General features: G+C 36.1%; 2 protein-coding genes across 2 annotated transcripts; both read right to left on the bottom strand.

Moving 5' to 3' along the window:
* Positions 1-2,576: 2,576 nt before the first annotated feature.
* Positions 2,577-9,485, bottom strand: LOC140169767 (uncharacterized). The gene is made up of 5 exons (XM_072193072.1): positions 8,560-9,485; positions 7,016-7,339; positions 6,059-6,160; positions 4,377-4,592; positions 2,577-3,710 (listed from the first exon to the last, which is right to left on the bottom strand). Exons 1-5 carry the CDS (start codon positions 9,452-9,454, stop codon positions 3,418-3,420), a joined length of 1,830 nt encoding a protein of 609 aa, XP_072049173.1. The 5' UTR covers positions 9,455-9,485; the 3' UTR covers positions 2,577-3,417.
* A 4,250-nt stretch (positions 9,486-13,735) lies between these two features.
* On the bottom strand, positions 13,736-14,437 carry LOC140169221 (lysophosphatidic acid receptor 1-A-like). Its single transcript, XM_072192478.1, has one exon. The coding sequence runs from the start codon at positions 14,435-14,437 to the stop codon at positions 13,736-13,738; it is 702 nt and encodes a 233-aa protein (XP_072048579.1).
* Between the last annotated feature and the right edge of the window lie 12,685 nt (positions 14,438-27,122).

Genomic DNA, 27,122 nt, shown 5'->3' on the forward strand with positions numbered 1-27,122 from the left:
GAGGTGAAGTTTATGATGTTGTTTCTTTGCAAATTTCCAATGTTTTTCGATATCCAAATGTATTGGGAACTTTCATAATGATTACATATTAACTATTTTATCATTTTGGAAGAAAAATCTAAAAATTTAAAAAGATCGTACATTAAGGCTTTAACTGGAGAAACTGAATATTGATAAGCCAACTACATGAATACATATGACAGAGGTAAGAGTGGCAGGTTGAGTTCTTCTCAATGTGAAGACGATGATATAGAGGCAATATAAATAATACAAGTCTTGGGTGTACCTGTCCTGGTATTAAAGGCTGTGTGATATGCAGATTACCAAGTAATAATGGCAAATACGAAAGGAGGTTTACAAAGATTGGGCAGCTATATAGGGTATGAAAATGCACAAAAAATACCAAAGTGATGAAGGTATCAAGAAAAGAGTGGAACAGGTAAAGCAATTCAAACATCTGGGTACTATATATGGGAGAAAGATAACATTATGGACTGGCATGACAAAGCTGGCATTCAATAAAAACAAAGTTCTGCTTACCAACAGACTAATCAGTTTGGGCTGTGGCCATGTGTGGAGCTGCGACATGGACACTGCAGAAAAAAGATTTGGGGAGACTGGAAGCAAATTAAACTGTTGGAGTAGAATAAAAGAAATTGAGTTGGAAAGAAAAAAAGACAGATGAGGTAGTGTTAATACTGTGAGAGAAGAGAGGTTATAAAGCAGAAAGAGAAATTGATTGATCACATATTGAGGACTTTTGGACGTATGACAAATGTGATAGAAGAAAGGATGGAAAGGAAGGGGCGGAAGGGAAGACGAAAAATAGGAATGCTTAATAAACTAAAATAAACTAAATTACGAGGATTGGAGCCGAGGACCTGCCTTATTAAGGCATACAGAGCATAGCATGCAAGCAATATTGCAAAAAATAAAGTGCTTCTGAAGTAGTCATGTCACAGTGGCTGCTCAATGATTCAGCCATAAAATTGAATTGAAAAGCGCAAATAAGACTTCGTTATCCCGATATTTTGTTATTTTGTCACTTACAAGCGTATAACCATTTATGTATCGTTCGGCACTTTCAATTCACCTTTTCGGTAAATCCCATAACCCTTTGCGAGTACACCTGAGACCTCGTCATTTGACGTCACGCCGATCTGCCCCGATGCGCACATCGTTTATCGAACATCGTAACTGCGCATTGCAAGCCGGCGTGACGTCAAATGACAAATTCTCAGGTGTACTCGCAAAGGCTTATGGGATTTACCGAAAAGGTGAATTCATAATTATTTTTAAGCTTCCATAAAGATATTTCACGTACAAACATTAAATAACGTTATTCAACTGCATGTGCTTGTTTACACTCAAAATATTCTCTGAATAATTCAAAACATACATGTCAGTGACATATATCTGCCAAATTGTAGGTTAGTCAAGTTTATGGTTATCAAGGCAGTTAAGCGAATGCCCTGGTGCCGTGTGTCATTACCGCTCATGCGCTGATCAACCACACGATAAAAAGATTCGGGAAGCACCGTAAGAAAACTTGGCAAGTGGTGGCAAGAAAGTTTCGCACCACGTACGTCGAAGTTCACTTTTCAAAGGGCGAACTGTTGTTACGAAAATCAAAACGACTGGTAAACAGGTCTACTAAATGACCTCAAAAGGTCAAATCTTCTCATTTCGTCTGTGAAAAATAAAATGACGAAATTGCAACAATTGCAAATACAGCTTATTTAGCCAGCGTCAACATGGGGTCATCGGTTTGAATATTTTCCTAACATATTGGACTAACTCCACAGCTATATGGTTTTTCACAATATAACAGTAATGGAAAGAAAACTGAAATTGTTCGTCATTTTTCGGCACAAACATTTTGACAAAAATGACGTCACGGACATAAACAACAATCTCCTAATTAGCATAATGGTCGCCATTCCTCCAGCTAGCTCGTCCTGTGATTGGTCCTTTAGTTATCTAGTTTTTATTCTATATCGCTGTTATACACCACTAATGGGCAATGCATGGAAATACGAAAAGTAAATATTTGTTTGTGTGGCATCTGAAAAGACTGCTTTAAAATCACTGAAATTGACCATTATATATTGCCAAAAAAAGTACATCCGCATAGCATTGGTTTTTAATATATATTCGCCCTACCATATTGTAACTTTTAGCTTCGATGGCGCACTGCAAAATAATCGAGTGTGTTAAAACAAGAGAAGTCTCAGGTAAACCTATGTTGAGTTTTTGTTTCATTTGGCATCTAATTCATCTAGTTTCTTCTGATATTGGTGGCGTTTAACTCTGAGAGTTCTGAATATGAATAAATTCCCCCTGAAATTGGTCATTTTCCCATGGAAATCGTGTAATAGATAATTAAATAAATTTCGGATTTATATAGCGCCTTTTTCCAGCTAGATCTTGAAGGATTCAAAGCGCTGTAATTTCGCTGCCATGGTGAATCATCACAATCAGATCGCATCATCTAGGCCAGTTGCAGCCGAATCTCAGGCGCAGACCTATCCGCACTTAGATTGTAACATCCACCAATTATCTGCGCAGCTCCCAAATTCCATTGGGTGAAGGAAGTTTTTGATAACCAAACAACTAATCACCGATTTTTTTGAAAGCAGGAGGAAACCGGAGATCCCGGAGAAAACCTGCGAGAGCGAGCATGGAATCGGGATAAACCAAGTGCACATGAGTACTTGGGCCGCGCCGGGGCTTGAACCCGGGACCTCAGTAGTGCAAAGCGATGGAACTACCGCTGCGCTAACTCGCCCTCCCTAGTGATGTTGAACCTGATGTAACCTATCCTATCATGCGTAAAATCACAATTGGCAGAAAACATGTAAACATATTTGTAATTATGCAACTTTTCTGATCGAAAAACGTGCTATTAATTGTGATAATAATTTTAACAGTTAAGGTGTAATATTAACATTGATCTTTAAACAGTTACAGTTCTTGAAAACGCTCATTGAAAAAACAAACAAATACAAACTAAATGCAATTTATAGACATATTACTAAATTGATATTAAAAAAATTAAAACACTTACTATCATTATTACCAAATAGATTTAACAATGAAACAACAACGGCTGGAGTGGCGCACTACTAATATGAAGCTCTGAGTAAATAATCAACTTGAAAAACATAATTTACAGAATTTACCTATTCTCATTAATATCACATTCTCACAAAAAAGATAAACGTCGCCACTGAAGTCCTAATTAACTCAAGTCCTAACCCATCTATAATATAAAGGCATAACAAAGCACGACCCGTAGACATTTAAGGTAAAGTTCACAAGATAGAACTTGCAAAGGAAACAAACCTGTTATACACGCAATACCTTTAACCAAAACCTGTCGTATTCAAAATACACTGAGATATAATCATACATTTACTAAAATAATTCTCGGAGTCCCGACTTCAGTCGTTTTTTATCCAAATTTGTTTTTAACCCACTTTCTTCGCAGGTTGCTTTGAAATCTTCAGGAGTATCGCACGATTCTTTGTACAGCTCCTCCAGGTCCTTGCCTTTAAAGAAGTTCAGTGTGGCTTTTAGTTGCGGTAGTCCGACCTCCTCAAACCACTCCTGAACTCGCTCAGATGACCATGTGGATGCAGACGTGAAAACGGATGTCTGTAAGGAAACAGCAGCTCCAAGCACCTCGACTTGCTTCGGTTTTATTGGCGCTGCGTGGAAAGAACAAAACAAATTAAGATCAGGACACTTTTGATTTATGTATTAATACATGAGTTTGTACGTATAGTTAGTACTTTTGTCGGGTGTCGTGGGCACTGGTAGTATTTGCCATCAACACTTTTCATACTTTATCGCACATTGCGATGCTTTATTTATTTATTTATTTGTTTCTTAAGTGTTGTTTGTGTGTGGGTGTGTAGGGGAGGGGGCTGTAGATGATGGGTGGGCTATGGATGAAGGTTAGGGTTTATAAGGTATGAGTTTTATCCTACGCTATTGATGAATTTGTCTCAATAATGAATAATAAATATTGCCTGACCATTATTCTCCCTTACATTATCTTAATTTTTGCATCACTTGTTTTTGTTTTAACTGATGTTTTACGCTTTATATTACTTTTTATTAAATTAACAACAAGACCACGCTCTTAGCTAATACTAAAGAGTTTGACAGATAAATTAATGGTTGAATTTAATTAGAAATGCTTGATTTCAGGATCTCTGTATTGTGAGACATGAATGTTCAAGTCTGGTTTGTAGGGACCTGGGGTTAGAAGTCTTTAGAAGGCAGAAGAGAATATGTATATATTATGTTACATTGGAGGAGATATTCATATGCAAATTATGTTGTGTACACCTGTTAAGAAAGGTACATACCATCAACTTCATCTAGGCTGCTTTTCCCCAAGCTCTTCCCTCGAGTGCCGATATCATTCTTGAGACTAGTCATGTTCATTCGAATCTCCTCATCTGAGGTGAATTTGTAATAAAGGTTCGCTTCGACGAGAATATCCAACCAACCATCCGGTTCATAGCCAGGTTCCACGATGAGAGGGATCATTGGCTTCTTTTTCTTTGCGGCATACTTAGCCTCTGAAAATTAAGGTTGGCCAGGATTAATCTCAAGTTGAGCTTTTATCATGACATTTAGGAATTTGTTCTCGATTACATACTGCATGAACATCTCAATTGAACTAAAGACTGCACAAAAAGTAACGCAGCTGTTATAAATACGCCCATAGCGTCAGAACAAGTAATAATGTTTACAATATTTCAACATAGAAAGATGGATGCCTTATTTACGCACATTTTGATACCCGAATGTGTTTGTTAATATTGAACAAAATTTGACAAATGGGGTATCAAAATGCGCGTAAATAAGTCATCCTTCTTCTATGTAGAAATATTGTGGAAACAGTTATTAGTTCTGAAGCTATAGGCTTATTAATAACAGCTGCGTTGCTCTTTGTGCAGACTTTACATCAGGAGGGTGAGATTGCATAAGGGCAATGTCGGATGAGTGGTCACAATTTTATGTCCGACTTAAGTTACATTATTATTAACGCATGCGTATTCGTCAACTATTATCTTTAGTCTCCTCCACCTTCGCGGTTAGTCATGTTAATGGAATCACACTGACGGCGGAGGGGAATACTAGCTGGCCAGACAGTCTAATTATATAAGTATGTACCTAATACAACAATCGCCGTCATATTGTTTGCTCAATAAATAAATTAAAATTTTAGAAATGTTAACTAATACAACTTTTGTACAAAAGTATTATGACACCCGAATATCATCATGTAGGAACCACAATGGCCGCTAAAGGCGCATTTTGTGTAGACCTAGAATACAAATTCTTAAATCGTGACGTTATTCCACTCGCCATCCCCATTGACGGAACTTGACCCATCAAAGGTACAAATAATGTTGACCGCAACAAACCAAAAAGAATCAGCTGGTTGATCTTGACTCCAAATATCGGAAATTATAGCGTTTTGCCAAATATCGGAAAGTCTAGCGTTTTGCAGACAGAAAGCTACCCAATGTGAGCTAATTTTTACTGCTGTTGAGAAACAAGATTCGTTCAATATCGGAAATTATAGTTCTAATTTACCGTAGAAGTAATGATGTAACAATATTAATTACCATAGCGATAGGTCTACTCTATTTTTAATGTATTGCCCTGCACTAGACGCTACCAAAGTATAGGGTTAAAGACCTGGATCGGTTATTTTATAGTAATTTCACATTGTGTTGTGTCCATGCATGTTTCACTCACACCTGTAAAAATAATGTCTTTGAAAAGATCGGTATGGTAGCCCACATACACAGGTGATGAATGCATCATTCGTATAGTACAGGGAAATAGAATAAAATATAGTTCAGACATTTCGCTATGGTAATTAATCATGTTATATCACAACTTTTACGGCGAATATTAGAGACCCGAAACTGATGATATTGAAAAAGACACACTCACCCGACATTGCCCTTGTGCAAACGTTTTACGAGTTTTAACTTTTAAAAAAGTTAAAACAAAATACCAGCATGTTTACCTTGACGACAGCTTGTACTTGCATAATAATGCTGAGACATACACATCAGTATCACATCTGCTTGCTTCACAGCTTTAGCCATGCACTCTAGAGTGTCTCCCTCTGGATCAAAATAAAATCATGCAAAGCATTAATTCTTATTTATTACATTTTCGTTTGTCGATGTTTCGGGTTTAGCCATTATAGTTTAGTTGAAAGAAGGGGCTATGATGCATATTCTGAAATCAACTTCTAAATGACGTCTGTAGATCAGAATAAAATGTGTAGAAAACGATAACGTATGTTTAAAAAAGAAGTGTCTCTAGGGGTCAACAGGAGGCGAATCTCATACAACAGGGTTAAAATTTCAAAATTGCTCAGATTCTGGTCATAACTAGTCAGAACAGTTATCTATTTGCGACAATACCGTTCTTGAGTTATAAGCAGTACGGTCAATATTATTTTTTATGGCCACACAGTAAACACAGTATGGTCAACAGTAAAAGTGCTCCTATTTCAATGAAAATGGTCTCAAATTGTTCGTCATGTAAAAATAAACTCAAATAAGAAATAGTTCTCACCAGCTAGGATTCTTCGTTACCTAGGAAATGGTCAATGATCAATAGGAACCATAGGCTGCAATGGTGGTTGACCTTTGTTGCTGAATTTTGGCAATAAAAACCATTCTAGACAGTGCAAACTATTCTTTATTTCATCGTATCCAACTATAATGTGTATCGATGATTTGCATGTTTTTAAAAGCTCGATCTCATTTATAGAATCCCATACCATTTACCACATGTTTCAGCTTTATTTGTCTCAAAAGTTGAGTGGAAACACTGCTAGGTTACGCTTCCAACGAACCCGCCTTTGAATCCTTTAAAATAGGATTTACGTAGCAAATGGTGTATTTGGTTATCTAAAGAAAATTATGCTGTTATAGGTCCTATTAACGTTAAAATATTACAAGGAACGTACGCATATTGTCGACATCAATCCAAATTTTATAGCCATTTTTCTTGAGCTCATCTCGTATTTTCAGTGCTGTTTTCTGATGCTCCCAGTTATAACTGATCATCACGTGACCTCCATCATTCACCTCTATGGATTTGGACTGACTACGATGCTGAGGGTCCTTATTGGTTGCCTTTGTATCGTCCTCTTTCCCCTCGTGACTGTCTTTATCATCGCCTTCGTCGGCCTCAGTCACCTCTTGACTTGACTCATCTTCAATCTCAAATAAAGCTCGTTTGCTGATGGAGCGTACAGTTTCATCTTCCGAGAGTGTAAGTTCCTTAAGAGCTGTAAGTCAAGAGTAAACTAACTACAGTATTTCAGTTACACATTTAATAAAGGAATTATGTTTTATAATTGTTTCGGGTCAGGCACGTATCGTACACTTGCATCCTGTTGGAAATGTATGGTGGTATTATGATCTGTATTTTTAACAGGTAACATGTATGTTAATCAGAGTTGTTGATCAAAATCAAGTGAATTTTGTTTGCTCATTGTAGTATTTCTTTCACTCGCTGGCAGACATTATGATCATGTGCAAATGCCTTAACCCTGCACGTCATGCAAAATCAGAATCAGAATCAGCACATTGCATGTTTGCTCCTACAATTTCATGCAAAGATAGGTGTACATGTGTACCAGAGGATGATTTTTGCTTAAAAGCACTTCCCAGCAAGTCTTGCGGTTAGCACAGCTGTGTGAGTGAACATGACACCACTGCCCGCCCACTGCATACACAGGTGCATAGTTAAATTTGAATTTGGACAGATATATTTACAGTAAAAACAACTTCAAAAAGTTGGTCGATTTCACATTTTATGTTATCTACAGAAGGTGTGAATTATCCTTCATGCATACACCACTTTAGATCTGAAATCGACCAAGTAATAATGACACACGGGTAATTCTAAAACAACATCTTTTGCACAGAGTTCAATGGGATTTGAAAAGTAAAGTGGCAGTTGAAACTCTAGTGATAACACTTTTACAGTGCATGATGGGGCTTCCTTAAAGCATCCTCTGCATGTGTACGTATAGCTTACGGAGGGATTAGAGGTAATACATAAATACAACGAATTTTCAAAATAACTACCCCCCCCCCCTTAAATAATGGCCATTATTCAAATCTGTAAAGTGCGTTGGAAGTAGAGTTTATGTCTTCGCATTTTGACACCTCATATGATACGATAGCTCAGAAAACAATAAAACACAATTAATGTAGTGAGGTTCAGATTTGAAAGAACTTTGCACTTACATACAATACAAAAACACTCAGATAACATTACACAGATTTCCTTCCATTACTCTGAATACAAAATCAATACAATTTACTGCAAATTTCAAATCTTGGGTTACATTAATTTAAATGTACGCTGTGACGTCAATATTTAGTCAATTGCTACAAATGAGGTGTCAAAATGTGCAGAAATAGATTCTGCTTCCAACGCATATTACTGATTTATAATACAATCACCCATTACTTTTTTTTCAAATGTTTATATACTTACCCGTTAAGCTCTTTCCGATAGCTTCACTCTTTCGCACTGTCTCATCAAATGCAAGACTCCATAAGGCTTTGGTAGCCAGGCGCTGCTCTTCGTGGGAAAAATCCGACATCAACATGCGAGTTATGACGGGAACGCCTTCATTCTCCAGCACAATCTTCTTATTTGTATCATGGATTATCAGTTGGCACAGACCTTTCAATAGTTCCATTACCGAAAAATATGTAGATCCAATGTGCGCGTAGTGGTTGCTCGCCGCTACTGCTTCCTTAACTTTGCTAACCAAAAACGCAACCGCCTTGCCATTCTTCGCTAAAATTTCACTCTCATCTTCATTAGTAATATAAGATAAGATCAACAAAGACTTGACTTTGAGGATCATTTGAGAAGAATCTGTCCAATTCTGCAGAATGGCAACAGCTCCGGCTTGACGGTAGATGGAACGGTTTGCTGCGATGCATTCATCTGGTCTGATTGCATTATGAAGGACGCCCATCAATGAATTGACCTGTCTAGTATTCCATATGCTTTCTTGCTGTTCAGCCAACTTTGTTAATATTGTCATAATACATGAGATAGCTCCAGAATTTGCTAGTTCGATTGCCAGGTCAGGACAACTATCGCTGTAATTCCAGAAGAAAGTTGTAACTTTCATGAGATTACGAGTGCCGTGCGAGTTGTCTGGCGCGGTAAATTGATGTTTCAGTGAATTCATAATACGGACAAAAAGTTCACCCAATCCGAATCCATACTTAAGAGCCTTCTCGTGACATTCGATGTCATCGGTTTTATAGAAGAGGGCGCGATCAAGAGCCCGACCCACATCCGCTGTACTGTAGTCATTAGTATTTTTCAGAAGATCCAAGGATTTCTTAAATGTAGACATGTTAGATGTCATTTCAAACTTTATTGAATTAATCGGAGTCTTGACACCTATGGAATAAAAAGGGCGAATCATTCATTACTCAGCACAGACAAATAAAATAGAATAATAACAGATAAGGAGAATGCAATTTACTTTTTGAAGTGCTTTAATAAGGTTGAATTAAAAATCAATTTTATTTCATATGACCCAAATATGCGAAGGGTAACTAAAAAACACATTTTTGGGTGTAAATATCTATGAAAATTTCACATGGAAAAGTCAATCAACGGAATCTCAAAAACAATATCACAAAAGAGCGTGTTTTTCACAAGATCTCACACGCATTATTGTATACGCTTGTTTTGCCTTATAGTCATCTGAAATTTCGTTCGTTTCTCGGTGGATTTGTCTTCTATAAAGGTTGAATAAAAAATAGCCCCGTGCCCCTTTCGAAAACGTGGTCTAACACCAGGAGGTTTGAATACACAATATAGGGTCAAATAAGAAAAATGCTTGGATTTAATGCTTGAAGTGCATTATTATCAAATTATCCGTCTTGTCACAAGGATTAAAACATATAATATCTGGGTCACATTTGCAGTGATCAATTTAATTTAACAGCCGAACTAGGTCAAAGACACCTACCCAAGAGCAGCGACTTACGTGTAATGAGTCATTGCAATGTTACCCAGTTGCATTGACCCACTTATGCTAAGTCAATTCAGCTATATACATACTTTACATGAGTCGGTTGACCCAGTGTCAAAACATGAGTCAGTTCCGATACTTGACCTATTTGAAAAATTCGGACAATTTTCAAGTCCGAATTTGAAAACGTGGCTAAATTTCAACCATTTTATTTTGTGTGTTTAATCGGCTGTAGTCAATGTGGGTGATTCGGACCTCAAAACATTATTTTCAACAAGAACGCTCTCACTTGCGAGTGATAGTTACAAACCGGCAAGATATAAAGATCATTTTGTTTAGTTTGCAACTAAACTACTAAAACCACTTAAGTTAAAACCGCGTTAAGCTTCCTGTACCTTACAATAATACAGCATAGTTTACTGTGGTAAAAGTGTCTGATATCATTAAACTTGCTAGTGATTGAATAAATATTTGGTCTATAATCACCGAGACTGCGCATTAATCAGCACAAAATCATTTAAAAGATCAATTTAAGACCGACATTCAACTTCATTATAACCAAAATTAATTAGTGGTAGGCCCTATTTGTGCAAATTTTTCAAGAATCGGGGGGGGGCGGCATTATGTATCCTTAGCCCTGGGCACCACAAGCTCTAGCTACGCCACTGTTTAGGGTGCTGCCGAACAAAAAACAATAAGCCTACATGTAAATACCAAGGATTTTGGATTCATTATAGGGTACGCACATAACCCGTGAAACCCTTCTGTAATCTGTCGTATTAGTAAGTCTACTAATATTTACGCGGAAGGATATAGTCTATTAGCTATATACCATTGATGATAATTATACAAAACTTAGCAATGTAAAACTTACCTTGACAAGCAACATATACACGTACAGGGATAATGACTGATTAATGAGAAAACGACACTTTCAATCACCACATGAAGCTGAACCACAAGAAACACTCAAATAGACTACTGCAGAAGCTGTGACATGTACACGTAATTGATAAAGTGTTGAGGAAACTCCCTTATAAAAGAATGTAACCACGATTAATATCTGAATATTGCAAATGAAGTTGTTCTGTCGAACGGAAGAAAGTTAGTGCCAAGGTTTTGCAACTCAGGAAGTTTTTGAGCTAATAACTTCCTGAGTTCCTGCCTTTGGCCAAATAAAGAATAATAGTTATAAGTAAGGAGCTAGTTCTCAACACGCGATATTCAAAATTCCCGCGCCGAAATTGATTTTTTATTTGTTTTTAAGGTCAACATGAGCTTGTTTTAAATAAAACCACGCAATTCGTGCTTGATTATTGGTTCTTTTTTAACATATAAGGCATAATGTTGTAATTGCCGGCGTGTTCCTTTAATCTACAATTTACTACAATTTCTTAGTAACTACAGTAAACAAACAAATATATAGGGCAAAAATATTATACTAAAGAAGGTTTAAATCTCTTTGTAGGTAGCGATACTTTATAATGTGAGCCCATGAGGTTATGAATATATTTATTTGCGCAAGAAGAAAAAGAAAAGAAAAGAGGTATTGATGACAATTTTGTTATTGCGTAACTTTAATGCTCTGCATGCTAGCCATAGGCTTCAACATAAAAAGTCCAAGTTTTCAGGTATTTTCTTAAAATATCAAAAGCTATCTTAAGAACCACTGAACCAATAGTAGGCTTGTTTGTACTCATTTTAATGCATTTTTCATGCTGATTCCAAATATGGTCATGAAAATTAACATTTCCGAAATTTTTGACTTAAAAAAATGTTAAAACTTGTCGTCTGCAGTCGACACCCGCTTGAAGAGAGTTAAAGATTCAATACCACTAATTCTCTATAACAGTTTTCAATGGGTAATTGCAAGCCCGGTTTTCACATACATGGAACTCTGACAGTGGTATTATTGTCAATTGATTTCAAGAGCAAATGTGAATTTAGGGGGGGCTAAACTTGCCAGTATACAAAACATTAATGTTTTAGCCCCCCTAAATTCACATTTTTTGTCAGAATAATTGTTTTTTGTTGTCACTGATGCGATATATAGGACAAATACAATGCATATCCAAGACATAGAGGTGACAATTTATTTACATTTCGAACAGCGCCCTCGCAAAGATGAAATTTAAGTTGCAAATTCAACATTTTCAGGGGCCCAAAGTCAATGTGGTCAACCTTCAAAATTCATAAAACATCACTTTTATATGACTACTAGTCTTAAAGTACAACTTTGCTCAATCCCAGTAATTTTATAGGTTGACTTCATATAAAACGACAGGCCCAAAGTTGACCATTTTCTTATGATTGTATGTACTGCAAATGTGCCGAATTCGGAAGGTTTAAAAGTCAAAATGGCCACAATATTGAAAATAAATGACTAGATGTGTAGTTATTGGCCCTATTTACTTAAATTTCCAGTTTATTTTCAATATTGGGGCCAATTTGACTTTAAGCCTTCCAAATTCGGCACATTTGCAGTACATGCAATCATAAGAAAATGGTCAACTTTGGGCTTGTCGTTTTATATGAAGTCAACCTAGACAATTACTGGGACTTTGCAAAGTTGTAATTTAAGACTAGTAGTCATATAAAAAAAATGTTTTATACATTTTGAAGGTGGACCACATTGACTTTGGACCCCTGAAAATGTTGAATTTGCAATAAATTTCATCTTCGTGAGAGCGCTGTTCGAAATGTAAATGAGTTGTGACCTCAATTTTTTGGATATGTATTGTATTTATCCTATATTTAGCATCAGTGAAAAAAAAAAAAAAATTAATCTGACAAAAAATGTGAATTTAGAGGGGCTAAACTTGCCAGTTTACAAAACATTACATTTTTTTCTTGCATATTTAATGACCCCGTGACACAACGCGTAATTACGGATTTTTTTTTTTTACTTTTTTGACAAATTGTTATGCAGTTAGTGTGTATACAAGGTTTCAGACCTCTCTCTCTTTTTGTAAAGAAGTCACAGACTCCCAAAGATGACATTTATTTAAAGGGCAACTTTTGAGTCCAAATTTAGACCCCCCTACTCCAACTTTAAATGGTTGCCACAGAAAATCCGTAAGAGCTACAGACCTCAAATTTGCAGGTTTTAATATTTTTACAGGTACAACATATGACTAAAATATAAAGCAAATCTGAGGGGGTCAGGTGGGGACCTCCTTGATATCATATGGACTTACCCAACAAGGATTTGTTAAATATAGAAAATATAAAAAAATATAAAATTTTAATAATTTGCCATAATACTTGTATCATATCGCGAATTAAAAATTAGATATGTCTGATGTGCTCTCAGGTCCAATACAAATACTGTGCAAACGTTGCTATCCGATTCCGTAATGTCAAAACCCATTGTACTTTAAATATAAGGCATATAAAAGGCATTATAAACAAGTTAATTAACTTGTCGGTAGGCAAGTCATTTCGACATGAAAGAAATAATGCATTACATAATATTTATACGACCTCAGTGGCCATAAAATGGCCAATATGTTAATAACTTAAAAACTCGAGAGTCTAAGTAATTACAGTCAAAAACTGATACAATTTATAAGTACTTTATCAGATGAAAGCATTCTGATATGTCAGAAACTTAGTCAACTAGCTGATTTTGCAATTGTAGTTTTATCCTCAGTGTTTTCAATAAATTCACCGCAAGTTGCAGAGGATACGTTTGTAAAAATTCCCTATTTCGTTCATAGTAGCTGCATACAAGAATGGATTTATGCAGGAGTTGAAGGAAAGTAAATACAGCAATACGTTTTCAAAGTACACATTGATACACTCTGGGCAGATGAAGTTAGTGATTATAACATAAAATACATACGGCAGTGTGCATATGTTGACAACCAATACGATAGCACCAAGTACCGAGGCTGCCTTCTTGTACCGCTGGTTGGGATCCGCTTCTGGTCTAGGCGGTGCTGCTCTCTGTGCCATTGCAAATATAACACTTCGACCTGTAGCAGGTCTTCTTGAACTTGGATTCATATTTTGAGATGACGTAATATTGTTGATGGGATGAATCTGTGGTCGGCGTAATTTTCGCATCAGCTGGATAAAAACAGCGAAACTGAATAATTCAACGGCAAGGAGTGGACCAAATATACTCAGCATGGCCAACACAAGTGCGTAAACCATGTTATGTTTCGGTGGAGAATGACAATCTTGACTGAAATCAAAGTATCCATGTAATTCATGAGGTGTCAGTATATCCCACAAGAGCACTTCGCTTGTTCCCAGTAAAATCCCATAGAGCCATATCCCACAGATAATGCACATCACGCGTTTCCTGGATTGAATCCTGAGGTACTTGGGATACTCTTTGTAGAGAAGCATAAATCGATCCATGCTTATTGCCACAATTGTTACCATTCCAACACTGATAAACAGATTTGCGAGAAAATCTAGCATCTGACACCCATATTTACCATATGGCCAATGTTTCATGGCAATTAAAGGGAACATATACACTTGAATCAAGCCTACCCCAAGATCTGCACATGCGAGGTTCAAAATCAATAGATTGCTGTGTTTTTGTCGCAGAAGACTTACTTTAACAAAAGCAACTATTGTCGCCACGTTGCAAATGAGAATCAAGATTATTATAATACTAACAGCAGCAACATACATGTACAATATATTGAGGTTACTAGGCAGATCCATTTGGAGATGATACCTACAAATTCAAATTGTACTCTATAACGCTGTAACTAACTCCGCCGTATAAGAACTGTTTGAACGCGTAAGTTTTGTGGCAAACAAACAGGCAAACAGCTGTGACGTGATATACACGACTGTTGTTCCGTCTTACACAAGACTCGCGGGGTCTTGTTCACCTAGTATCGTTCAAGACTCTAGTGCTTTTATATTACAGGGTGGTCCAAGCACAACTTTACCCAATTTCAAAATTTAATTTAAGTTGAAACGTCTGTTTCAAATTGCTTTTTACTTATTCTGAAAGACTATTTTTCTATTAGTATTTGGTGAACATGTGAATAAAAAAAAATAAAAACGTGGCGGCAGGTTTAAGGGCTGGGGTATGAACGTTTGGACAGTATTTATTTTGGGACATTAGAGCACATCAGACAAATCGAATTGCATTCTGAATACGAAGAATGTCATTCTGATATCAAATAATTTTGAATTTTCTGAAATTCGCAATTGAATACACATTTTATGGCAAATCATTAAAAATTGATATTTTTGATATTTAACAGTACTTGAAGTAAACTTTATAAATCTGATGATTTATACTTAAAGTGTATGTAGATGGGTTGAAAAGCCGACGATCAATTGAAAATTTTGACCTTTCGTATTAAAGATATGGATTTTTTCCCCCAAAACACCAAAAAATTAGGTCTTTTTGGGGAAAAAAAATCCATATCTTCAATATGAAAGGTCAAAATTTTCAATTGACCGTCGGCTTTTCCTCCTGCTACATACACTTTAAGAATATATCATTAGATTTATATAATTTACTTCGAAAAACTACTTCAAAAATTCGAAAAATATCAAATTTTATAATTTGTCATAAAATTTGTATTATATTGTGATTTTCAAAAAATGAAAATTATTTGATATCAGAAAGACATGCTTCGTATTTAGAATACAATTCGATAGGTCTGATGTGCTCTCATGTGCCACAAAAATACTGTCGAAACGCAATAAACGCTCATTTTAGATCCCTTAAGTCAAATGGTCAATATTAAGTTTGTCCAAATGTAAGCCTATAGGATGTGGGGATGTGTCATCAGTTTGGTGCAATTTCCTTTGACTTTGCGTGAAACTCATCTTGCAAGAATCAAGAAAGAATAAGCTTATCTTACTGCTTTTGGAATAGGGATGAATCTTGGGAGATTTTTATGATCGAAAATTATTAAAATTTAGGAGAATCGCAGCGAAAATCGATTATCTGTCTTGACAAGTCATTATGGAAAAAACGGTATACATGCATGCACAAATCATTTTTCTATTCTAATTAATTTCAATGCGTTATATAAAATTTGTAAAAAATAAATTATGAGTAATGCTGGTTTTATTTTACTGTTAATTAATTCACTAATAACCGCTAATAAAATCACGCCATTATTACAGATGCCAATGTTTTCGCCATAAAATATGCACTGGTGTAAGAATTTATAAATAAGCAATAAACAAACAAAATAGCGTTATAAAGTAAATTATGGACAAAAGTATAGGTCTTGTGAATATTGACAATTTGTTGACAAATGATGCGACCAAGTAAGTTCATATGGAAGACAGTGAGCTATAATGCAACAGAGATTTTGGTAATGTGCGTCCAGACAATGCTTTCCCACAGAATAGCTGAACCATTTCTGTTTCTTCTGCAATCTTTATTTAAATCTATAAGTTATTTGCAGTACTTCTAACATATATTTTCACGCATTTTACTCCTGTTCCAAAATTCCACATGAAAATTCCAACGTACACGCGTACCATCACGTCTGTGTGAACAAAACCGCTTAAAGTAAGTGAAGCAACGCAGCGGCTAATATGCTTAGGTGTGGACATACCTAATCTTGGCCATTTGACTTAAAACTGGCGCCACATTTAAAGTCATTTTCATTAATATTTTCACTAAATAAACAGAATTTTTAACTTTGAAAAATTAACCTATGAAAATGATTAAAGTTGTTTATGCACCACCCTGTACAGCCAGCCGATCACAGAGGCCGGCATTACATGCCTATTGCATAGAAACGCTTACGGCTAATTTTATTTTGCACAATGCACCTTCATTGAACTAAGCTTGATAGATATTTATTTATAAATTACAAATTAATCGCCATTCTTTATCATAGTTGTTTACCACTTTGGTTGTTACAAAATATGACCATGATCTGTGCAAGCAATTTTATTTAAAAAGCCAATTTAGCAAACGTTCATAGTAACACTGGATTTATTACGTCATTCATTCATCTTGAGTTTAAATTATCCTTCAAGATGTAAGTGTCATGGGACGTTTGTTTATTTATTTGTCCATCGCAAATCACACAAAAAGTCTTAGCTTTATTATAGCCAAAAACTCCCTCAAGTCCGGTCAGGTCAGTACTCATGCATACTTATGCAAACATAAAACGCTTTATATAAATATACGCTAAATATAAATATACAGATTAAAGGGGCATTTCGTGATCCACAGCCTCATACCCACACTTTTCTCCAAAAAAAGTTGAGATTTTTATATCACTGGAAACCTCTGGCTACATAATGTTTATGTACAAAATATTTCTTGCAGATTAATTCGTTTTGCAAAGATATCGTTAAATTTGAATTTCGTCCTGGTACACCAGAACGAAATTACAACGCATTGTCTATGGAGCAACTGGAATTTTGGGAATAGGCTTTTTTCGTTTTTATGTACTGAAAAATGTCATAAAAAGAGGATGCTAGGATCACGAAATACTCCTTTAATACATAGAGGTAACAAAAAGAAAATGATTTTAAAATTAACCTTCAACACTACTTTATTAATTTCGCTTACCGAGAGCGCATTCGCGAAACGTCCTCGTTATGTTTTCAGCTCTAATTTTTCTTGAAAACGGTATTGAGACAAACATAATCAGATCTGATCCAACCTACCAAACCCAACATGAACAGGGACAAGAGTTTGCCAACTTTGGTAAAGTCAACTATAAGTTTGACGTCCTTTGAGTAGGTTGAAACAAGATGGTGGGCATGTGACGTCACAGGAATAACCTCGATACAAGTAGACTATGCCATAGTCGAATTTTATTAAAAATATGTTATTATTAGTCATGATGAACCCATTTCGTTGAACTCAAAATTATACTGATGTTTATTAAAATTAAAGTATTCAATAGTAAAATGGTCATAAAGAGTTAAAAATATCAGACGATTAGTGACAATAAAAGTAATTGAATGCAACATCATCTTGCATAATTATAACGGCTCACTTTAATACTGAACAATTCTGATTTTGGAATCTACCAGTTTATTGATAGCGAACCCCGAAATTTCGACTATGAACTTTGAATTGTAAGCAGAACTTTATCCCCTGGACTTTGCTCTCTAAAAACACACTGTCAAGCATACTTGTTTATCAGTCCATTAACCACAAGTACGCGCTAGATGTTTGATGAGAGATTAACTTTCGCGTCAACACAAAAGCGCCGCTAATACCACAGACAGTTGTTTACGGTGTAGTTAATGGTATTTGGCGCGGGCCCAGACGATTTAAACCATAGCGAGGTATGGGCGACCAATCACAAGCAGATCCATTTAAAGATGCATTACATCATCGCCAATTTTAGTTAGGCCAGAAATTGACCTAACTCTCCATAGAGTCCCGTGTTAAAAATCTTAACCGCAAGGCAAAGTCAGTAGTCTACTTGGGAAGCTAACAAACAGAGGGAGTAGGGTGACTGATCAGATGTGAAAATCTATCAATTGTGCACACATTAATTAAATCAGAGTTTTAAGCTTAAATACAATATCCAGAGTATGCACAATGGGCAAGTCCCGGGGGGGGGGGGCAAGTGGACTACGGGGTAGTCTACGATACAAGTAGGAAGATGAACAATGAAACCCACGTAAACCTATAACTGAATTAAATAGACTAGTTTGCGTATGACGTCCTGTCAACCAAACCAAAAATGCTGTACTGCGCAGGTCGGCAACCAATCACGGCGCGCCTCTTCCCTGACGTCAGACGCAAACTACTAGTCTTTTTAATTCGGTCTTCAATTTATATAACACTTTAATTTTGACTAACTGTTGCATTCTCAACTTAGGTTGTCACACATGTCACCAAATCTGTTTCCAACGCTGTTTTAAAAATAACCGTCATTGTATGGGTTATTTGCAATTAGTCTTTTGTTTTGTAAAAGCTATGTTTTTACATATCTACTCACATTTCCACCCGTCTTGAATTGACTCGTAAATTTGCAATTAAAATTCCTGATAAAACAAATATTTTGGAGACAAGTTTGTCTACTTTTGAACAAAACATTTATTATAGTAATGTGCGCTGCTCGACGGTCCTGGTAGTTGCTCTTCCATAGTTGTGTGTTTTAGGCTCCATGTATATACACAGTTAAAGTGTGCAATGATTACAAATTCGTAGCCACTAAAGCGAAATAAGTAATGTAAACACCAATAACCTGTATCAAAAATAATGTTCAAAATTTTTTTATTAATATAGTATAGGAAGGGAATATGAACTATTCCCTCTTCCAGAAAAATACAGCACTAATTTGTTTTTCAATTAAAAAAAGTTTGGTAAAGTCGATTTTAAGTTTGATTAGGTTGAAACAAGATGGCGGACATGTGACGTCATAGGAATAACCTCGATATAAGTAGAACGATGAACATGAGACCCACGTAAACTTATAACCCTTTAATTTGGACTTACAGTTGCATTCTTAACTTAGGGTGTCACACATGTTACGTACCAAATGTGTTTCCAACGCTGTGCGTTAAATAACCATGAGCACAATTGTATGGGTTATCTGCAAATTTTAGTCTATTGTTTTTGCTTCTGTGACGGAACGATGACTTTCATCTAGCCGTTTTGAAGATTTTGCACATATGAAATAAACGCCCGGCTGATCAATGCAAAAATGTCTAAACTCTGCCCGTTTTACATGGTAAATACAACCAAGAATATATACCATAAATAGGAACCTTTATTAATACGACCCCTATGATTGGTAAGGAATTATTATAAAAAGTAAAAGTGAGGCGTGAAATTTGACTTTATTTATACATGTACCTATGGGACATACGTGCTATCAGTTATTGCTTTGTACATGTTGTATGTGAGATATCCAGTACATCAAAAGAGATTGCAATTCACATCTCGGTCACTCTGTTATACCCAATGACCCATTTTTTCATTTTATTTGTACCCAATACCCCCCTTTAAAACAATCACGTTTTGTACCCAATAGACCCCTATTTCGCAACGCCGGTAGGCTACGTCACTTCTTAATTTGAGTGGGAGTCCTCGTTTAAGTGACATGAGTTGGAAACGTGATTTGGATTAATGTTTCTCAATTGCTGCGAATTAAAAAAGGATTCGAGAACAGAACGGTCATTTATTTCGTTATTTATTTCCTTACCGTCAACAAGAATTCATTGGTGAGAGGTATGATGCCCCACACGGTCAATGCAATACTTGGGCCATTTAATTTGGCCAGGAACATATTCATCTGAAATAAGAGTTTCCAAAATCAAAAAATACGATAACTATACCACATAAAGGAGTAAAACTTTAAAAGAAATTGCTACGAGTCGTTAATGACTCAAGGACAAGTTAACAATATCCGAATCTTGAATCAAAAGTAAAGTATGCAAGTAATTTTGCAAGACTAGTGAACATAAATACACATACACTAGTGGAAAATTTGCAATGAGAATTCTTTCAAAACGATGAGAATTGGACAAAAGTATGAGAATTTAAAAGTTTCTCATTTATATAAAACTTTCTCATTCAAATGAATGAGAAATACCAAATAACGTGTCAACCACCTGTCACATTGTTGTAAATGAGAAAATTATTGACTTGTGACAGGTTGTTGACACGGTAATTAATATTTCTCATTCATTTGGATGAGAAAATTTTCTATAAATGAGAAAATTTTAAATTCTCATACTTTTGTCCAATTCTCATAGTTTTGAAAGAATTCTCATTTTAAATTTTCCACTAGTGATAATCAGTCAAAATCAATCAAATGCACTTTTTAGTAATATTACAGTAGCTTCCTTCACGTTGTTAACTATCTATTTTACATTGTAGGGAATTCCCAATCCATAAATAGTCCTGACTTTGGTTAAATGTTATGATTGCCAAACCATAAAATACTCACTAGTTTTAGACTTTCTGATGGCTTCTTCAGAAATGACCATTAGGATCTACTTTTCCTGCGGGTTTGGCCGCTGCGTCCGGCGATTTTCTCATCTCTCGGAGGTTTAGTTCTTATAAGTGGATCGTATACATGGTCTAGAGAGTAGCTGCCGATGTCCCTGTTGACTGTTTTGTCCCCCGCCTTCTAATCCAAACCGCTTCTCTGATAAGTCTTGTTTGTTGGTCCCCGTCTTTGTCAAGTAGCTTAGGCTCCTCGCAATTCATGACGTGGTTTTCAATCGCAATGTGGTCAGTTATGGCTGATTTGTATAACTCCGAAAGGACGACCTGTCTCACCAATGTACGACTTGTCGCACCCTTTGCAGCTTATCTCGTAGACCACCCCACTATAGTCTTGATGGTATCCACTTTGTCCTTCGGGTATACTAAAAGTCTTTCGAATGTGTTGTGTGGTTTCATGGCTACTGATATTTTGTGCTTGCGAAATATTCTCTGCAGTTTTTCTGATAAACCTTCCACGTGAAATTACCATATGCCTTTCATTTCAGTCTCCTGTGTGGTGTTCTTCTGTTCTCTTTCGCTCTTTTCCAACTCCGCTTTACATTCTACCTGTTGTTTTGCTTTGTCAAATTCCCACAATTGGTGACTGTTTTTTTTTTATTCTACTTTCTTCTTCCTTCTTATTTTAGTCCTCCGTCACGATGGAATGCATTCTGTCAAGCAATGTTCTTATGACGCCTATTTTTTGATGAAGTGCGTGACGTATGTTGTAAATCGAAATTCAAATACTGGTCGGTATGTGTTTTCTTTTTGTATACCAGGAGCTTAAGGGATCTAAAATGAGCGTTTATTGCGTTTCGATAGTATTTTTTGGGGGACATGAGAGCACCTCAGGCCTATCAAATTGTATTCTGAATACGAAGCATGTCTTTCTGATATCAAATAATTTTCATTTTTTAAAAATCACAATATAATACAAATTTTATGACAAATTATAAAAATTTGATATTTTTCAAATTTTTGATATATATAACAGTCCTCGAAGTAAATTATGTAAATTTAATGACATATTCTTAAAGTGTATGTAGCAGGGAGGAAAAGCCGACGGTCAATTGAACATTTTGACCTTTCATATTGAAGATATGGATTTTTTTCCCAAAAAGACCTATTTTTTTTTGGTGTTTTGAGAAAAAAAATCCATATCTTTAATACGAAAGGTCAAAATTTTCAATTGATCGTCGGCTTTTCATCCCACCTACATACACTTTAAGTATAAATCATCAGATTTATAAAGTTTACTTCAAGTACTGTTAAATATCAAAATACCAATTTTAATGATTTGCCATAAAATGTGTATTAAATTGCGAATTTCAAAAATCAAAATGACATTCTTCGTATTCAGAATGCAATTCGATATGTCTGATGTGCTCTAATGTCCCACAATAAATACTGTCCAAACGTTCATACCCCACCCCTTAACTGTTCCGTATTCCTTTATCACAACCAGTGTGTCCATGAAAGGGAGTTTGCCATCGCACTCTTCCTCATAGGTAAACTTGATGTTTTCTGTCGCGTCTACAGTGTTTAGGGCTTACATGTACATTCTAACGGTGCGGTGGCGATGGTCAATTTGGCAATCATAAAATTTAACCAAGTTTAATTTCTACAATCCTACAAATGCATCTATTTCATGAGTCCTGACTTTGTTTAGCTTAACCTAAAACGCTATAAACTTGACTAGTGTAGAACAATATTAATTTACACACATGGAAACAAAGGGTTTAGTATAATCGGAATAAACATTAATTCTTATCATACATACCTGTGTGATTTGTTCGAGTTCTTTAAACCCGAATACGCCGATGTCATGAATGTTGTTGACGAGCTTATGTGCCTGATGGATGAAACGAAATGTTTATTTTTAGTCACAATATAATCTTTTAACTGTCATAAAGAAGAAGAGATGACACAGCAAACACGAATTATCTATGTGACTTCCAACCTAACATCCACCATGGCATCAATTACCCCACACTAAGATTTGAAAACTTTTATGCTAATTAGCTTAAAAAGAAAGATGTTAATACATGTTGCTCGTGCCAAATTTTGGTACAAATGTCGATAGACTTTCGACCAATAGATGACAAAATGGGCTTACATGTATCAATATTTGTTGCTTAGGGGCTATGAGCACCATAATGTAGACTCACGGAAAGCACTATCGAAATTATTTGACACCATCTCCAGACAAACCCCAATAAAATTTAACCCTTGCGGTTTATTCAGACCCCTTTCAGATTAGTCCTGGCACTTCTTGAAGAAATATTCCACACTAAATGTCAAGTCTATAATATTTTTAGTGTAAACACATCTAAAACGATTAATATAGTCTCCGCTACTTTAAGTGGTCATACCGATTGGCACTATTAATAAACAGCAACAAGAGTAATACGAACGTAAGGAGGATGTTGGTAGCTGCAGTATGATACCACTCTTGTGTTAAGATGTAAAGTGAAATTGGGTGCGAATCGGAAAGTTGCAGCATAATATGCTGTGTACAGGGCCGTCGCCAGGGGTTTCGACACCCCTTAATGATCTCTAAAAAAGATAGAAAGGGAAAGAAAGAAGGGGGAAAGAAGGAGAGAGAGGGTGAGAGAGAGGAATGAGATGGATGAGGGTTCAGAGTATGATATTTTCTCTCGCAAAATGTAAGAGAAGGGGGAAAACTACAATTAATTATAATTAATCGGTCAGATAGGCCCTATTGGGCATAGAGTTATCTTGGCCGGCCATGTGCGCTTAGGTGTATGTGGTTCATGATAATTATATCTATCCATTGGTAAGAAATTGTACTGTATTGTACGAAATAGGAAAAGAACTAATGATTTTGCTAGATTAACCACATATGTGTCCGTCCCATCGCCCCTCTGCACCTCATACCTCATCAACACCAATGGAGTATCGGCCTGGGCCAGGATGGCAAGTTCTCATGCCCAGTCGATAAAAATATTTGGACAAAATTTGCGATTTATTTTTGGTCTAATTCGGACCCAAAATGAACACCTTTTGGTCCATTTAGCATTACAAATTTATCCCGGTGTATAGGCTCATTGGGAGAACAGACAAACCAGACAGCCCTATAGACAATTCGTTTTTCATCTAGAACTTGGTTACAAATCAGATCTGAATTCCATCCAGCCTATTTGAATTTGCACCTTTCAAATTGCAATTATTGTCAATTTATCGATCGTAGGGAATCCTATTTAAGAGGGTGGTACAGTAGCTAACGAAATTCTCTATACATGCATTTCAATCTTTTCTCACAAAGTTATGACCGCTGGCAATAGTAGTGATTTTCTCTTTAGGATGTATTTCGTTACCTTTACATGAACCTGTGCCGTAATTATCCCAAGCAATCCAAATTTCATCGCCGCCCCAGAAAACCAAAATAAACTTAGCGACGTCGAAAGGACACTGCTGAGATCTTGAATTACAAGCTCGTACATTATAAAGCATACTGAGAGTACCGAAACTCCAAATTCTACTGCAAGAAAAATGCTGAAGGCGTCATCAAGAAGAGACACAAACTTTGAGAAGAACTGATGTTGACGACGGAATGAGATTAAACATCCTTTAAATTTACTTTCTTCTGCGATACATTGGTTAAATGTTTCAGAGAACAGGTGGAATTGTCGCGAAATGATGGAACAAAGTATAAGCAAGAAGGCGGTAGGGAGAGAATACGATGCATTAGCAAATACAAACGAAACTACAGCCAATATATCCCATACGATAATGGGGTCAGTTGCTGGAGTCGCCAGATAAATGGTATCATTTCGAAGTGATTCAATAGGTGCCAACCGTGCAAAAGCAGTGAATAAAGAGTTAGCAATGATGTATACAATAGCCCCACCGAACAGAAGCAATATTCTGCGGTAAACGCAGGCGATGGTAACTGAAATCTCGAACTTTCGACTCATTGACGAAGATTGGCAATATGTCTGCCAAAAATTAAAGATCTTAGGTAGTTTGTCCGTGTTGCAGATATGATACCAAATGAACCCATTAGCTGCACAAAGCCAATACCAGAGAGTCGCAGTTATATGAGATGCAAATGCATCTAAGTACCAGATCCCAACAACTGTTCTCACTCCGTTAAGAAACATGAATAGTTGGACAAGAAGACAATATAATCGGTGCGCGTATTGTTGAAAACCACTAGACGTTTCTTGACTTTTCCAACTCTTTGGTGTGTGGTACAGCCCAAAAACAGCCAAGGCACGGAATATGTGACGAAACTCGTGGCGTAGGTTAACATCATCGGTACCATTGTCAGTAATGGTTGTTTCACCTGGATTCCCGTTAGAAACAGTAGATGATGCCATATCAGCTGCAATCCTGTGTGTTTGGATTCTAGCCATGACCACTTGTTAATATAAATGTATAATAAAATAGTATGTATCTGCTTTCCACAGCAAGAAATAATATTATAGAAGCAATGTACTCTTTACACATTTAACTGTGTTTACATTTTACTCAACGCAGTTTGGTGGATCTACTAAAACAAGAGTTTAAATAAAGGACTAATTATTGTAACCATGCAGCTGTTCTGAACATGAATTTGCCACTAATCAGAGCCGAGGTGAATTGCATCAAAATGTAAAAAAAAAATAATATACTTTATACTGAATTGTGTATGAAGTAGCCACGTGAGATGATATTTGACTAAGGATTGCGTTGACTTAGGTATGCATTAAATTAAGAACCTTTTACGATTGATCGATAACATGTTGCATCACTTAAGGTGTCACTGGTTGAATATTTATATTGAATTTAACTTTTCACAAAAATTGGTCCTAAAAGGCGAGATTAGGTTAAACCTAATGAGGTTAAAATCATGACCATTCAGAGCCTCTTCCTTGCTTGTTCTGCCTCGACATATTTATTTTGATTTTATGCACATAGTAATAAAAAGATCGAAGACGTCCTAAAAGATCAACTTTAACCGATGTTCTAACTATTTTTTTTTTGTTTCAAACCGTCGCTTTTACGGCATAGTGACCCATGAGCATTTTTTCACCAAATGAGTTATGTTGATATTCATAATCTATGAATCATTCGCTTTTATTGTACACATGATGAGATCAACAAGTTATTGTTTAATTAATGTTATTTCACAATTTAAATACTGTGAAAATAATAACCTACAAAATATTGGTCAATACCACATATTCCAGGACATAGTGACCTATGATATGACATAGGGCCTTAGATATGCCACTATGTCGTAGACGTTTTATTGCAAAACTCAACTTAGCACACAATATAAAAAATAGAAAATGCGGTGTATGTCAAAGGTGACCTATGTCATCATGGTCATAACTGTCAAAATATGTAAACCGTTAAATTTAAATAATTTAAAAGAATTTCTACAATGAGAAATGATGCTATAATAAACCCAGGATCTTTTTTTCTTCACTATGCTACCGTCGTCTGCAGCTATACCATACGCGTGGTGGATGGCGGTGAACTATCAGCCGCTCAGATCTCTCTTCAAAAATTCTTGGTTGCTTAGATTGTATAGGTTGCTCGTTAAAGTTTGTTCAACTTATATAAGGCTGAAATTATTCGGCTTTTGTTACAGCGCGCGTCAATAAAGTCCCAACTCACGCTCGTGTAAATTCACATAAGCGTGCACAACTAGCGTAAGCACTGCGCCCAACAGCGTGCACGCCATTCTATATCAATACACGGTGTTATGAGTCTTATTTTCGCCGCCTTATATGAACCGAACAAACATTAGGCATATTTTGAGATATCCGGGAGATATCCTCTACACCCTGTCTTTTATCTTTGTTCTGTGGGCTTGGTTGGTGTACCCTCTGGACCGATCATTTATTAGCAAATGGGGTGTGACACACCGACTCAACGCACCCCCACCCGGCCCTTTTCAACAACAAAAGACAACAAATCCATTTTCAGGGAGAAATTGTGAGCAGTGTCCAATGTCACCTAAAGGAAATAAAGCTTTCAGTTGAACAAACTTAATTAGTAACAATGTCTATGTTTGAACAACACTTACATTTAAGCAATGTTTCAAATTATGACTGTGCAAATATGGAGAGCCATTAATTTATTAGGTATTATTGTTTCTAAAGAACTTCTGAAACCAGCTTACAATAT

The sequence above is a fragment of the Amphiura filiformis genome, chromosome 14, assembly GCF_039555335.1.
Source record: "Amphiura filiformis chromosome 14, Afil_fr2py, whole genome shotgun sequence".
NCBI lineage: Eukaryota > Metazoa > Echinodermata > Ophiuroidea > Amphilepidida > Amphiuridae > Amphiura > Amphiura filiformis.